At 50.2% G+C, this 15383-nt stretch overlaps 1 protein-coding gene across 3 annotated transcripts in view; it reads left to right on the top strand.

Annotated features, from left to right (window-relative positions):
- Window positions 1-8121, top strand: part of PIK3R3 (phosphoinositide-3-kinase regulatory subunit 3) — an 82155-nt gene extending 74034 nt beyond the window's left edge. For all 3 annotated transcript variants that reach the window (XM_055815487.1, XM_055815486.1, XM_005238398.4), the window contains one exon: window positions 693-8121. In XM_055815487.1, coding sequence (XP_055671462.1) covers window positions 693-894 — 202 coding nt within the window. In that variant the 3' untranslated portion in view covers window positions 895-8121. The remainder of the gene's footprint in view (window positions 1-692) is intronic.
- The last annotated feature ends 7262 nt before the right edge of the window (window positions 8122-15383 follow it).

The raw sequence follows: 15383 nt of genomic DNA, 5'->3' as shown, positions 1-15383 counted from the left end.
GCTAGCAAATGATGGCATAACGTAAGCTGTTCCTACGTGTGACTTGGATGGCAATAGGCTCCAGCATAGGGATTACATAATGCTCCATCTTTCTGGCAGATAAGTTTTTCTAGCAGCTTTGGAAATACTGTGTTGCAGTGACTGTTTTGCCAAGTTAGGGACTCAGTCGCTATGACTTCAGATAATGAGCCAGCTTGAACCCGTGCCATGCTTAACATTAAAAAAAATGCGCACTGAAGGTTAGCGCTGCATTTCATAAAATACTCTGTAGGTCCTAACAATTGGTGGGGTTTGGTGTCTTTCCTTAGTGGATAGGTTTCCAGATGAGTTGAGCACAAAGGCGTTGCTGACTTCAGGTGCTTATCTTCTTGGTTAAGCTCTTGACTCCCCCCCCCCCCCCCCCCCCCCCCCCCCCCCCCCCCAAGAAACATTTGGAGAACAATGCAGTAGGGAATTGTACTGCTAGGATAGAAGAGGCCTCTTATGTGGATTATTATGCAAGAGTGTTTAATCGCATGCCCTGAAGCACTGTTTCTTCACAGACTATATTAATCTCCTCTTCTTGCATCTGCTGGGGTCCTCCATTATGTAATTTAGTGACTGGCAGGGTTGCTGCATTAGTTAATTGTTAATAGACTGTCACTTTGGGTTTGTCCTTTGATGTTCAACTCTCCTGTTTCCTTTCCTTGCAGAGCTGATGGAGAAGTGAAACACTGCGTGATCTACAGCACTCCAAGAGGTTATGGGTTTGCAGAACCATATAACCTGTACAGCACACTCAAGGATTTGGTTCTTCATTACCAGCAGACATCCCTTGTCCAACACAATGATTCCCTAAATGTCAGGCTTGCCTATCCTGTCTACGCACAGATGCCCCCCTCTCTCTGCAGGTAAATTTTGGGGAGGAGGAAAGCGTTGGCTATCTTGGATTCTTTTCTATCGATTTTTACTAGAACTTGGAGGGCATTCTTTCTCCTTAGACTGCTTGTTTTGCACAAGAAGTGATTCTGTGAATGTGAATCAAAGAGGCCTAGCAGCAACAAGACGACAACTTGGGTGTAGGTGTCCTGGTGCTACCTTAAAAGCTCAGCTGTGCTTTTACACTGATACTTTTGTTTCCTTATGAGGGGAATAAACTCAACACAACCCGTACAAAAATACTGGAAGCAAAACATCGTTTTGTGGAGATAATTTTTGCCAGGCACCTTCAGTGGAACTTCTAATTGGATTTTGTTTTCTCTTGTTCTTGTAGAGACAATTTGAAGCCTCTGTCTGAGGCATCAGTAATGTCTTTCAGTCTTAAACTCCCAAGAAACTAGGGGGGAAACTCTACCGCAGCAATTCTTCTCTTAATTTTAGCAGCTTCACTGCGATTCAGCCGAACTTCCAAAAGAGGGCTTGTCTTGAGGTAGCATGGAATTTGGTGAGAGAAGACCAAAGGAATTATGGGAAAGCTTCAGGTTTTTATTTAAATGGAAAAATGCTTGTAAAGAAAAGTTGCTTTATTTTTTTTGCCAACAGTAACAAAGTTTTGGTTTCAATGGCACTACAGGTCTTCACTTAAAGGAAACATTTATAACCAAATTGAACACACCAAAACTTTGTTCCTTGCTAGATTGAGCACTTATGGGGAAGGTTGCGTTAGCATCCGCACACACGTTCTACACCAAAACTTGAAAAAAATAAAAGGAAAAGCTAAACATTGTGTGGCTTCAAAACACTAAATTTGTCTGATCTGATGTAATCACTCATTCTCATCTTTCCTCACCCCCCTTCCTCCCATTCCTCAGCTTGGGATTCTGTTTTCAGTTTTTAACGATACTGTGCTTCGGAATGTAAACCAGAATGAAGCTTGCACTCACCTGTTGCAGTTCTCTTGCTGAACAATGACAGACTCTGGTAATGCTTGATTTTTTGGTATAGAAGAGGTAGGTGTAATCAAATGCTTCTGGATGGCTTATTGTACCAAATTCTTTCATGAGGTGTAGTCACTTCCAGTTGTATAGAAGGAAGCATGCTAATTATAGATCTCCTCTGATTTGTTCTTTGCAAGCGAAGTTCTGAACTCTCACACCACTGGAGCCAAGCAAGATTTTACACTGGCATAATCTGAATTCCCTTGTAGTTATTTTGGGCATGATGCAAAACACAGGAAGGAAGAGAACTGTACTACTCAGTTATTGGATGTCTGCTACCATCCTTTGGCAGGGGCTGCTGTCAAACACTGGAGTGGGTAGTCCTGGGCTTCATCAAGTATAGCAATCATCCAATAAATCTCCTCCCTGGAAAGTACACAAAGCAGCTTATTTCCATTCCTTAAGCTTCTAAGATGAAAAAGAGCTAAGTTTGGCAAACTGAACCACTTGGCATCAAAGCACAACTGGCGAAGTAATTGTTCAGTGTGCAACCTTGAAAGTTACTTTTGTTCGTGTTACTGGAAGCGGTTCACTTGCAATGCACCCATTGTACAGGACAGGAAGCAGACAGTCATGCAGGTCTGAGAATGCTCTAGTCCTGTTTCTGACCCTGGGGCTGATTTCCTGTTCAAATGCGTGGGGTTTTTTTTTTTCTATAATGCCTGGGCAGTACTGCTAGGCTTGTTGACGTTTAATGCTTACACTAGAAGCATTATTTTGCTGAATGGCATGAATTTGCAAGCAGGGAAGTGACAAGGCTGGAGCGCTGGCAGCCATTGCAGGAAGGGTAGTCTGGTTGCCTGGCGTGCCTGTGAGATGTTTTATTTTGCACTAATGACCCTGACACATCCCAGGCGCTTTCTAATCAGCCAGAGTGCAATCTTCAGGCGAAGAATTCTGTAGATGCCACTTCCACTTTTCTAATTAAATGAAACACTGCAAAATCTAACCAAAACTGGGTGAGAGGAGAAGAAAATTCATGCAAGCTCCTATGTCAATGACCTACATCTGCTCATGTGTCCTTTCTCTCCCACTTCCCCAAGAAAAGGAAAAGAGGCGTTGCCTTTGCTCTTAGTGAAAATCTTGAATGGATTCCTCAGTGGTATATGGACATGGAAATTTTTGTCTTTAAAGGAACTTGCCCTACCTCTTGGATAATTTGCAGTTCTAATCTGGTAGCTGTAAAGCTGTCATTCTTACACCTCTTGTGCATCTAACATTCCTTTGGTACTGGGCTGAGTCCAGATGCCTGATGAGGGAAATCGGTTCAAAGGCACAAATGATAGCCAGGTGCCTCATGCTGGTGGAAAAACCTGTGGGAGTGGAGTGTCTCTTTTTCTCTGCCCTTGTGATCTCTCCTTGTGGGCTCTCCTCTTAGTGTTAATATCTGAGGCTGATGGGGCATGTATTTCTGATCTCTGTTTTTGTGACAGAGACAACCTGCCTGAAGTGATTCACATTTATCCCATTTTTAAGGTAGGGATCAGTTTTGTTTTAAACAAGTGCAGGTCTACTTTCAGGCTCATAAATCCTGGCACACCCTCAAAGTACCAACAGCAGCAGGATAGCAAAGCGGGGCTGTCTGAAGTTTCCCTGTAGTGGAATCTAACTGATCCTGTGAGGTCTTGGTCCAGGCTCCTGCCCCAGCTCTGCCAAGGTAAATACAGTGTAATTCTACTGGCATCTGTGAAAGTAGCTTGGCTTTATAGTAGTGTGAGTGAGTTGGGATTTTTTTGCCCCTCGCTCTCTGAGGTCTCTTCGCTGATCACAGGTGATGTATTTGCTGTGAATGATGCACTCGGAGCCAATAAGCCATCTTGAAGCATTGTTTGAAATTCTGTTTTGCCCAAACCTTCAGATCAGGGATACGGGCCGGCTAAGCTTGTGTTCCTTGTGTTTGGCTCCGTTACCCTCAGTGGTCTTTCTGAGGTTGTCTTTTGCCTCTGTATCTCCGTGTTTTGTTTAGGCACCTGAAGTCCCAGCTGCTGTGATTGCTTCCCTTTGACTGTCAGATACTATTGCACAGATTCTTTTTTGCATCCATTTTGTGCTCATAGAGCAAATAAAAATGGGTATAAAACCAACTGACACGTGTAGCTGGTGTGATCCACAGAGCGAGGGCTTGGTCCTGCTGCGCTTGTTGTGCTCGGCCTAATTCTGTTTCCTCAGTGGTGTTAGACCTGGGAGAAACCCCGTGCGTTCCTGCGGCTGTTCTACACTCGCATGACTGAGAAATCAGAAATGGGCCTGTGAGGTGCAGGATTACACCCTAGTGCGAAAAGCAGCTGTTAAGCCTAAAACAGATACAGGAAAGATCAAGGCAAAACAAAGGAACTAGAATTCCTTTAAAACAGTAAGGTGTGAGAAGATCTTCATTTTAAGAGTCAAAAAAATCAGGGGGAAAGGGGGGAAAGTCTCAGTGTTCTAGCAGCAGTCTGTTATCAGACTGCAGTTAGAGGAGTACTGATCTCATTGACCCATATTGTATTAAATATATATGTAGGGTTAAATAACTTTTGCACAGTGTTAAATGGTGGGGGGCGGGGGGCGGGGACGTTGAAACTCGAATATGCACAGTTTCTTCTAATCTGTTTTGAAGTATATTTGCAGGGATCAGGGGTGATTCAGTATTTTGTATTTGTATGGATGCAAATCAAGCCTGCTTCCACAGTTGTCATTGGCCCCATTGCGTCAGCCACGAGTGCCATGTTTTTGAAGTTTAGTAAGTTACAAATCTTTTCCCACTGATTTCTTTATGGATTACAGGTAACCCTAGCATGGGAAGAACCCACCTAGAAATAGAGAGATGCCCCAATAGATACTTCGCTAGTATGTGAAGCAGTAATATGTGATTGTCCGCCTTCTGCTGCTGGAGTGCTCTAGGTTTGGGGGTTGTATTGATCTTTTTTTTTGTTCTTTCTCATCAGGAGTGGATTGAGTCACTGCTTTGCACCATTAGTAGTTGCAATCTAGAGTTATATCCAGTACAGCCCTCTGTTTTATGCCAAAAATAAAATGCTCTTTCCACGCTCATCTCTCTTGATGTGGCAGATGGTCGGGAAGTTTTCCATTTAACGTGGTGGGCCTGATTGTTTTCTCACTGACACACTAAGACTGTAGTCAGTGTAGACTAAGACACCAGACTTCTACAACCGAAAGCCATTTCCAGGAAAAAAGTTTGTACTCAATCATACCTGCATTCTAGTCACAGCAGGGCAAAAATCAAAGTCTGTCCTTCACAAAGCCAGGCAACTGTAATGGGGACTGTGGACAGTTGGTGCTGTTTTGGGGATGACAGGAGAAGGAGGAGGGTCTTGGTTGCCCCAAATCCTGGGCTCTCTGTAGGCTTGGGTGGCACTGTGTCTAACTGAACGCTGTGGCTGTTTAAAACAGCAGAATTGCTATAGGAATGTCACACCTTAAGTTTGGAAAAGCCCCTTATTTGGTACTTGAACAATCTTGCTTCTGTTTTTGAATGTCTGTTTATTTTATATTTTTGTTACACTAACAGGGAATAAAAATCTGAAATGTTAGTGAGTCTTGTATGCTTGCTGCATTGTGCAGACATGAAACAGGTACTGCTTGTGGATCAGGAGGGGTAAGAGACAGGTTCAAAATGCAGTTTTACAAAGCGCTATGATGGGTTGGGGGTTGTTTTGTTTAGATCATATTTAAAATCAGGTTTTCTTACATGTAGTTTCCTTATGTTGATTTTTCAACCTCTGCTTTTGGAACGGCAAAATCAAAGTAACATTCCCGAAGAACAAAGATGCTGTGAGGGGTGGGGGGGTTAGGCTTGCTCAAATTCAGTGTTCAAAGCAAATAGCTTTAATGAAGAGGAAGGGTCAGCATCCTAAAGCATCCCTCTGGTTGTAGTTCAGCGAAGCAGTAGACTGACAGTGAAGTAGGATCTCCGCCTTGAACCATGAAAGAAAGAGGTGATGCCAGAGCAGACCCTTCCCTTTTGGAATAATCTCCTTAAATGCATTGCAAGGAGATAGTTAGGGAATTAATAGGAGTCCTTAAGGAGTTGCTCTTTTTCCTGTATTGGAAGGGAACTTGCATTGCTAATCCCCTTGTTTCCCTTGGCACAACGTGTGCAGCCAGGAGAAGGGAACAGAGTTACTAGCCCAAATAAACGCAGGCCTGCTCGTGAAGCAGCTCGGCTAGTTAAGTACTGCGTGAGGAGTAGCTTTGGATGGGGTTAGATGAAGTTTGTCCAACATTTTTTGTGAATCTTGCATTCTGTGAGCAGAAATACTTTCCACCGAATGGGAAGGAAAAAAAAAAAAAATCTCTTCAAATCTTTTCAAGTCCTTCCTGTTTGTTCACAGGGGCAGATAGGGAGCTTTAGCTTGTTAACTGTTTAGATGATGACAGTGCTTGAAGTGCTGGTCTTTGGGGCTGGCTGCATACAATTAATGCAGAATTTGCATTTTTTTAATTGCTATTGGCATAGACTCGCCATATTTTATGACTAGACTGACCATTTTTTCTAAAATTTGCCTTTAAAACATGTAATATGAGCTTCAGAGGCAAAAAAAACCCACCAAACAACAGAACAAACAAACGGGCCCTTATTGGTAGAAAAAACGCCTTGTTGATCAACCTGTATTAGAGAAAGCAGCTTTAATTTCATGCCCCCCTCCACCACCTTCCCTTGGAATTGCTTCTGTGAGATCGGCGTTGGCAAACAGGGTGGGGATATTTCCCCATGTGTTTCGCAGCGCCGTACCCATGCGCTTTCCAAGTGCTCGTAGCAAGGGGCTCAGGATCATTTGGAAAAATGATTGCATCCAAAGACAAAAAAAGTCTCCGAGGGTGAATATCACCCCCTGGCATGAGTCTCGTCACTTCAGGGGAGTTGTAGGATGCTGGGGCCAGCCAAGAGCTGCCCCTGGGTCTCTGTCGGGCGTGGTGGGGGTTTGTGGTTGGTCAGCTGGCTGGGGTTTTGGTCTTTTTTGTTTTTGTGAGTGACTTCTACATCCAGCAAAGATATGTTTGATGAAACCTGTTAATTTTGTATATCTGGCTGTTTATTGCACCACGAGATTGTAATGGTCTGCATCATCTGTGTGTGTGTGTGTGTGCGTGCGCGTGTGTGTATATGTACTGTATGTATATAGATATATGTAAAATATATTCACGTACACATTTATATGCATTAGCTGTAAGTGGCACTGCCCCTTAAAAATAAAACAAAATTCACTGTTAGCACATTCTGCCATGTGTTTAGGCAGAATTGGGTTTGTTTTTGTCAAATGAAAAGGAGTTTATTGTGTTCATCTTGCATATGTGCTTCTGAAATGCTGAACTCTGGATCTTTCTTGGGGGGTTACTACTCTATTTGTAAACAGAATTGAACTGGGGTGTTATCTACTCTGGGACAAAGCAATCAACTTTGTTCCAAGCAAAGGTTTAGCAAAAGAAACCCTCTTGCTCTCCCACAAGATGCAATGAACGTTTGCACGTTTGAGCAGACCCCCAGACCCCCCCTGTCCAGAGCTGATGTGCAGTGGGTGGTGGTGGTATGTGTCCCTTTGTGAGTGGACTCTTTGTATAAGGTGTGGTTCAATGTAAAGCATGAGTGGGTGTTTGATCTTGTATCGAGGGCTGAAATAACAGCACACTCCTTTGTACAACCTTTGCATTAATGTTTCTGCTTTTCTTTGACTTCTATTTTCTTTAAGGGAAACTGCATCTGTTAAGAACCTGCTTCTCCAGAAGCTATTGCATTATTTTGTTTTCCGGATGAATTCCAGCATGTAACTTTGGTACTCTTGTTTGTTATTTGTGTAAAACCTGTTCTTCTGTCGTTTATGGTGTAGTGGGCGGGGGGGGGGGGAGGGGGGGGGAGGGGGAGAAAAAAAAAAAGGAATTCATGTAGTTTAACTTTTGAAGAAAAGAAACAAACTGCTTCATAAGGAAACCAATTGTATGTTAGTGTTTTCAGACAAGTCATCCTGTAGTTTCTAGCTCAGTAATGCAACACTGTACTTGTCACCAGGTGTGTTACAATTTTGCTGTACTTTCTTTTACCTAGATGGTTGGGCTTTTAAATCCCAGACACTAAGCATCCTGGGCCTACTTGCTCTAGATAAAAAAAAAAAATGCAATAAAAAAAATTGCAATAAAGCACATTGACATGTAATGTTTTAAAGGATGTACTGACAGCTGTTTCTAATAAATTCAGAACTGCAGCGTGGTTGGGCTGTCATGGTGTTAGCTGTGTTTGTGTGTCTCAGCCAAGGCCATGAGCATCATCTTTAACAGAGGCTTTAAAATAAGAAAGGCTTGCAGAGGGTCCAGTTCACTCTCGGCTGCAGCTGAAGCAGCCGGGCCCCAAAACCCTCTCAGGGCTCTGAGGTAAGGAATACATGTAGCACATGCACACTCTTTAACGGAGTCTTTCCTCTGTTCCTTTTACAGCATCTTTAGAGAGAGCAGGAGCCATCAGCAGTGTTCTTGCATGTCTCACTGCTGCTTCTGCCATCAGGGAAGAACCGTGTTTGGTGATGCCACTCCTGGTGCTGGGGGGAGAGGGGGAGCCTGCCGCACTGAAGCAGCCTTCCCAAAGACCCAGCTCAGCTAGATCAATTGTCATAAATCCTTAATTGTGCAGGAGTTTTGAGAAATCACAATTTGCTTTCCCAGTTCCTTTGTGAGTGCCAGGCACTGGGGTGACTGAAAAATCAGTGAGTTTGTGGGTGCTGTTGCTGATCCTCTTCCATTTCAACCGCAGGTGTTAGCAGGAGGGTCCCAGCATGCGTGGGGGGTGCAGCAGTGGTGGTGTAGCTGAGCTGCAGGCACTGCAGTGGTGCAGCTGCTCACCCACAGCCCTCGGATTTACTGTACCAGGCTGGGACCGCACAGCCCTCCCTTGCAGCCACGGGCACTTGGGGAGGGGGCTGTTACTACAGCAGAGGTGTGTCTTCACCCTCTGAGTCTCAAGAGCTGCTGGGGAGAAGCCCAAGTCACACAGGGCAGCCTGAGGGTGGCTGGCCAAGGGCTGGTGGCAAGGGTGAAGCTGGGGCAGCTTCACCCCTCAAACCTGGGAGTTGGGTAGGGTGCCACAGCAGCAGCATCCTCGGGAAAATTAGAGTAGGGGCAGAAGTGGTCTGTGCATGGCTTGGCTGGCTGGCGTTGCAAATGGCTCGGTGTTTTTGCAACCCTGTGAGTCAACGTTTTTGCAGACTGCTGAGCAACGTTTTTCCAACCTGCTGAGTCGACCATGTGAAAAAAAAAATGCTGTGGCAGCATTTTCTCACATTGCTGAGTCAGCACTGCCTCCATCCCCTGAGCCGCAGGCCCCTCTGCCAGCAGGCGGGGAGCACCAACAAGGGCAGAAAGGCCCCTGGCCATGGTGCAGGGGAGCGGGCAGCACCCGTGTGGACCCTGAAGGCTTGCCCAGGTGTCCTTATCTTTACGCCCAGCGAGGAGTACCCTGAGGTCGGGTATCCTCTGCCTGCAGGGATGGGGCACAGTGCCGCAGGGATGTGGCCAGCCCAGAAACATCACCTGGAGGTATCAGGAGCCATGTGGCTGCTGACGGACAAGCTGTGGGTGTTGTGAGCTGGTGTCTGCTGCATCGACACCCTGGGCACCCATGTGGGAGGAGAGCGAAGGGAAGACACGGGTAAGAAACTGGAAGGACTCTGAAGGTGTTCCTAGGGACGGGCTTTTTTTTTATTATTATTCAATTTATTTCTTTTTAATAAAGGCTAATGAGGTAGAATTACAGGAAAGATGTAAGTCACTAATTGGCGAATCATTTTTCAGGGCTTTGCCAGATGGTTCATTTCATTATGAAAACATTACAGCCGGGAGCCGGCGTAGGAAATTTCCAAGCAGCCGTGCTGACTAGATGGAAAGAAAAACACCTCCTAGCTCAGATGTCGTCTTGGAGAAAGGGCAGATCCCCGGGATTTTTCCATCCTTGGCAATGCCACAGAGCTTCCTGCAAGTCCCCTGGGTTCCCCACCCCCCAGTCACAAGCAGGACCACTCCTGGGGGCAGGCGATGGCCTGGTACCACAGGGCAGGGGTGTGGGATGGAGGGACAGATGCCCCTGGGAAGCTTTCATGGGATTCCTATTCCCCCAGCGCAGGAGCCAGTTGTAGTGGGAGATTCATGGGATGATCTTGCTCATGGGAAAAAAATCTGGGAAAACCCCCCAGCCATTTCCAAAAGCCTTCCCTACCCCAGCCAAATGCCTTGATGTAGGACATCAGTGTTTAGTTCAGACCATCAGCGTTTGGTTTGAAAGCCATGGACTTACTGCAGCAACCAAGCTGCTCTTCTCCTTGGTTTCAGCTCTCAAAATAGGCTTATTTTAGTCTAGCAGTTTAGTTTAATAGGCACGGTGTTGCTGGGCAGCAGGAGCAGCATAACCACCAGCCGTAGCTCACAGTACCACAGACACGTTCATAAATGAATGGCAAGGGAGATGAGGTGGGCTGCAGAGCCTGAGCTGCCCAAAATGGGGGTGGGGGTGGGGGGTGGGTGTCCCTGTGGAAACCACGAGGGACACGGCTGCCTGTCCCCTCCGTCCTGCTCCAACATGCACGGCCAGCGCATGGAACCCATCAGGCTTGTCTGCTATGAGCGAAGCAGCCGAGCATGGAAATGCAGCCGGGGTGGCTTTTTGTCACACCGGTCCCTACTGTGACTGAGGTCTGGGTGGGTGGAAAGGTGCCCCAGAAGGAGGGTGCAGTCTGCACCCCCTGGGAGTGGGATCCCCCAGGGATGTACGGGCTGGTTGAGCCCTGCGGAGACAGGAGGAGGATGGAGGAACGTTCGCCCCAGCCACGAGCACAATTCTTCCCAGTGAGATGGGGGATGCAGCATTTCCCTCCCCACAGGGTCCAAGCCTGGAGCGGGGGCCAGCAACCTTCAAGTAAACCGATAGATTAGGGTTGGCCACGGACCCAGAATCCCCATTTCATGGGAAATCTCGTTATCTCACTCAGAGTTTCATCCAAATCGGAGCAAAATGTTAAAATACAAAATACAAAAAATAAAATACAATCCTTCCAAGGGGAAAAAAGGACCCAACGCAACAATTTTGGTTCAGTTGGCGCAGTCCCATGCCAGTGTTAGCCCTTCTGTGTGCCCAGGGAGGGCTGAACGATGGAGGCTTCATCCTAACTGAGATAAACTGCTTCACTGCCTACTGCTTTCTCCCCGAATTTTCATCAGATCTGCACTTTCTGATGGCAGAACCTTCTCCCCCGGGGAAATCAAATTGGCTTTTGTGGAGAAATGATGGGTAGGGGACAAGCTGCCAGGGCACCCTCTGCATGACTGCTTTGTGATCTCTGCAGGACAGGCCACGGTGGAGCAGTGGAGAAAAGGCTGCAGAGCGCCAGCCCGGGCTGCTGCCCGCCCTCCTTGGTGGCCGTGGTGGCTCCCAGGAAACATCTCGGCCACGACCGCTGCGCATCGCAGGGCAAAACCTGACTGCTGCTTCCCAGTGGGCTCCCGCTCTCCGGCACAGCCGCCTGCCCCCGAAGCCCTCTCCCTTCCCCGTCCTTGCCAGACCCAAGACATTTCCCCTTGAACTCTTCCTCAGAGTGGGAGGAGGAGCGAGGCAGCCTCCAGCCCCAGCTCCTCATGCCCAGCTGGCTCAGCCTCTCAGCCCCGATGCAAACCAGAGCAATCCAGGGGCTGGTTCCCAGAAGAGGGATAAGGAGCAGGAAGAGGAGCATTAACTGTCACAGGGCCCCAGGGTGAGCAAAGGCGTGTCCTGCAACAAAGCATCCCGGGCAGACAGGGTGCCAGCAGGGCAGGGGCCAGGATGGGCCCCTCCGTCCCACGGGTGCTGCAAGGGTGGCAGATAAACCTCTCCCTGGGCTCCTGGCAGAAACCACAGCTCTCCAGGCTGCTGTCACAGGTCTCTGCCCTGGCGAGGCACTCGCTAGCCACAAGCCTGCTTCAAGAAGACCCGGTGCTGGAGCGTTTCCCAAACCTTTTCCCTTTCCTCCCACTTTCAAGCGAAGGAGCTGGATGGGCGCGCTGGGAGCAGAGCCAGCCTGCCCGCCCAGCCCAGGCAGGTGCTGTGCACGCTCCTCCAACCACTCTGCCAAAGGAAACACAAACATCCTACCCAAAGAAAGCACTTTTCATCAGCCACACAGGTTCCCATTTCTGCACAGGGCCAGCCTGTTCTGGGCAGCTTTCCCCACCGCACCGCTGGGCTGAGCAAGAACCGGCCGAGCTTTCCGGGCTGGGCTTTGGCCTGAGCCACCCTTCCCACCCCGTGTTAGATCCACGGAAACCAGCCGGTGTGCCCACCTCCGAGACCTGCAGAGGATTTAAACTGGCTTGGTGGGAGACACTTTGAAGTTAAAGGAACTTACGTCAGCCTCGGAGTCCCGCCTGCCCGCGGGGTGGGAGCCGGGGGTGTGGGAGCTGGGGATGGGGCACTTGGGGATGCAGGATCTGGGGATCTGGGACCCTGCAGATTTGAGATCTGGAGGATGTGGGACCCAGCTTCTCCTTACTTCTGGCAAAGGGAACTTTGGTCAAACTTGTCTGTCCCCAGCCCTGCAGAGCCGATGAGCCCCACCAATACCTAGAAGCAGCTGTTAGAGGGAAATTCCAGTTTCATGGAGGGGTGCAGCTTATGAAACAGGCCAGGATAACAAAAATAGCTTAAAAAAATAAAAATAATTTAAAAAAAAAGTAACTTTGGCGTAAAGTTTGGGAAGACATGAGAGGAAGACAGGAATCCGGGCGGAAGAGTGGGTGAGCAGGAATGTAAAGACGCTTGGATACACATAACTCATGGAATAAATAGCTCCAGGTATTTTATACCTGTCCTCAGCGGCGGGCGGGCGGCCGGGGAGAGGAGCAGCAGCGGTTCCTCATCCTGCCCCTCTGCACCCATCAAAGCGGCGCCGCTGCCTCGGAGCGGGGCTGGTGCCCACCGGCCGCCAGCAGCTGCCCTGGCAGAGCCGGCACAGCGGCGGGGCGCAGCCTCCCCGGCCGCCGCAGGATCGAAGTCCACAGGGGCAAACGTGAGGCCGAGGCCCCAGGAACAAAGCGGCCTTTCACGGCAGCGGCTTGGCCAAAGAAACCGGGGAATATTTCTGTCCAAGGGCTTCCAAACGGCACCTAGCTTTGATCCCAGGCACGGGGCAGGTTGTTGGGGTGTTTTCTTTCCTTCTCCGTGTTGCTCTTATTTTTTTCTTCCTACTTCAAGGCGTAATTTTTGTGAGTGTTTATAATTTCTAAGAGAAATTTCTTTCTGCTCCAGGAAGGAAACCTCTTGCTGGGAGCAAGGTGCAGGTGATGCACGGCCCCTTCACCCGTCACGGCTGTGCCCGCAGAGCGAGGCTCCAGCTGCCCTTTCTGCCGGGGATCTCGGGTGCAGCGCCACAGCCTGTGGCTCCCACAGCCCCTCTGAGGGCGCAGCACCCCTTCTGCGCACCCAAGGGAGAGGAATCCCCACCCCGGGGCCCACTGCAGGTGCAGGTGTCCATCACCATCGCCCAGTCACCGAGGTGAGGTGCTCCCAGTGCCCCCAGCGTGGTGCACGGAGGGGGGGTCCTGAGCTGGGGGAACCCCCAGAGGAGCCGAGACCCACCAGGAGCCTGCAGCTCACGTGGCAGCGGCCGACAGGACCTGGGCAGGGCCACAAGCAATGGCGGCCGAGACCCACACCTATAAAAGAGGCCCTTGGGGAGCACAAGCGACCGGGGCAGGGTGCGGTGAGGAGCGCGGGGCGGGTGCTGGAGCTCTGCTGGCTCCACTGGGGAGCAATGGCACCCACCGGCAGCGAGCCACGGCCTCGCTCAGCCCTGCGCCTGCCACGGGCTGTGGCGACAGCGGGCAGCGGCCGGGGGCTGGGCTCCGGACATGCCCGGCTCTCCGGTCAGCCCCGGGTGGCCACCGTGAGGGGGAGAGCGCCCGGGCAGAGCAGCTGAGGGACAGGGCTCCGGCCAGTGGGTTGAGGGGTGTCAGGGACAGTGACAGAGAGACAGACCGCTGGAATGGCACCCTGCCTTCCCTGGGACGGGCCCGCAGGCGGACAGGACACGCTGATGGCAGTGGGGTTTAGGTGTCTAAACCCTGATTGTAAGTGCCGTGGTTGGAGCGGGCTTGGCAGTGTTAGGCTGACGGTTGGACTAGAGGATCTTAGAGGTTTTTTTCCAATCTAAATGAGTCCACGATTCTGTGCTTCTATGACACAGAAGAGGTCTCCCCGTCCTCTCTCCACACGGCTGAACACAGTGACTGAAGGGACAGCGGGCAACAGCGACAAGTCCAGGGGGAAAGCGAGAAAACCAGGCTGACTCGAAATCAGCCAGCAGCAGCAGCATGCCAGCATGAGGGATGGTGTGCTAGCAGGGTCCCTCGGTCTCCTGACTCAGTGGAGGCAGGGGATGGAGATCCATGTGACAGAAAAGATGTGAAGGTTACTGATGAGTTAGAAGCCACAGAAGTGCCTAAGAATGGTCACACAGAAATTAGGGCTTCTCCCCTCTACAAGGTAGTGGGATCTCTAGCCCAGCTGAGGGGTCCACATAACTCACGGGATATACACATAACTCGACGCCACCGCGTGCAGCATGGGCAGCAAACAGGAGCTGGAAGCCCCTGTGCAGCAGGAAACCTATGCCATAGTTGACATCATGGGAACGTGGTGGGATGACTGGCACAACTGGAGTGCTGCAGTGGGTGGCTATAAGCTCTTCAGAAGGGACAGGCAAGGAAGGAGAGGGTGGGGCAGCCCTGTGTGTTAGGGGATGCTTTGCTTGTCTAGGGCTTCATGATGGTGGCCACTGGGTTGCGTGTTTATGGGTAAGAATCAGGGGGGAAGGCCAACAGCTGCAGATGTGGTGGTGGGAGTCTGTTACAGACCACCCGACCAGGAGGAAGAGGCAGGTGAAATATCCCATATGCAGCCAGGAGAAGTCTCCCAGCCGCCAGCTCTTGTTCTCCTGGGGGTCTTCAACTTGCCAGCGCCTGCTGGAAATGCACCACAGCAGGGGGAACAGCCCGGGGGGTCCCTGGGGCATGTGGCAGGGACCTTCCCGACACCGCTGGGCCTGTGGGCGACGTGCTGGTCGGAGGCCGTCTGGGGCACGGTGATCACGAAATGACAGAGGTTTTGGTTCTCAGGGAAGTCAGGGGAGGGGTCAGCAGAACGGCTGGGCTGCCGTGGGCTCCCTGAGGGCAGGCGGTGGCCTCCTCAGGAGGTGGGCTCAGCGCTGGGCCAGGCCCGTTAATGTCTTCATCAACGACCTGGGGGGGGATCGAGCGCACCCCCAGTCAGTTTGCGGACAGCACCAGGTTGGGTGGGAGTGTGGATCTGCTGGAGGGCAGGAGGCTCTGCAGAGGGATCTGGGCAGGCTGGACCGATGGGCCGAGGCCAGTGGTGTGAGGGTCTACAGGTCTCAGTGCCGGGTCCTGCGCTGGGGTCCCACCAGCCCCACCAGTGCTACGGGCTGGGGCAGGGGGCTG

Source organism: Falco peregrinus, chromosome 10, assembly GCF_023634155.1.
Source record: "Falco peregrinus isolate bFalPer1 chromosome 10, bFalPer1.pri, whole genome shotgun sequence".
NCBI lineage: Eukaryota > Metazoa > Chordata > Aves > Falconiformes > Falconidae > Falco > Falco peregrinus.
This window is presented reverse-complemented; position numbering and strand designations above follow the sequence as displayed.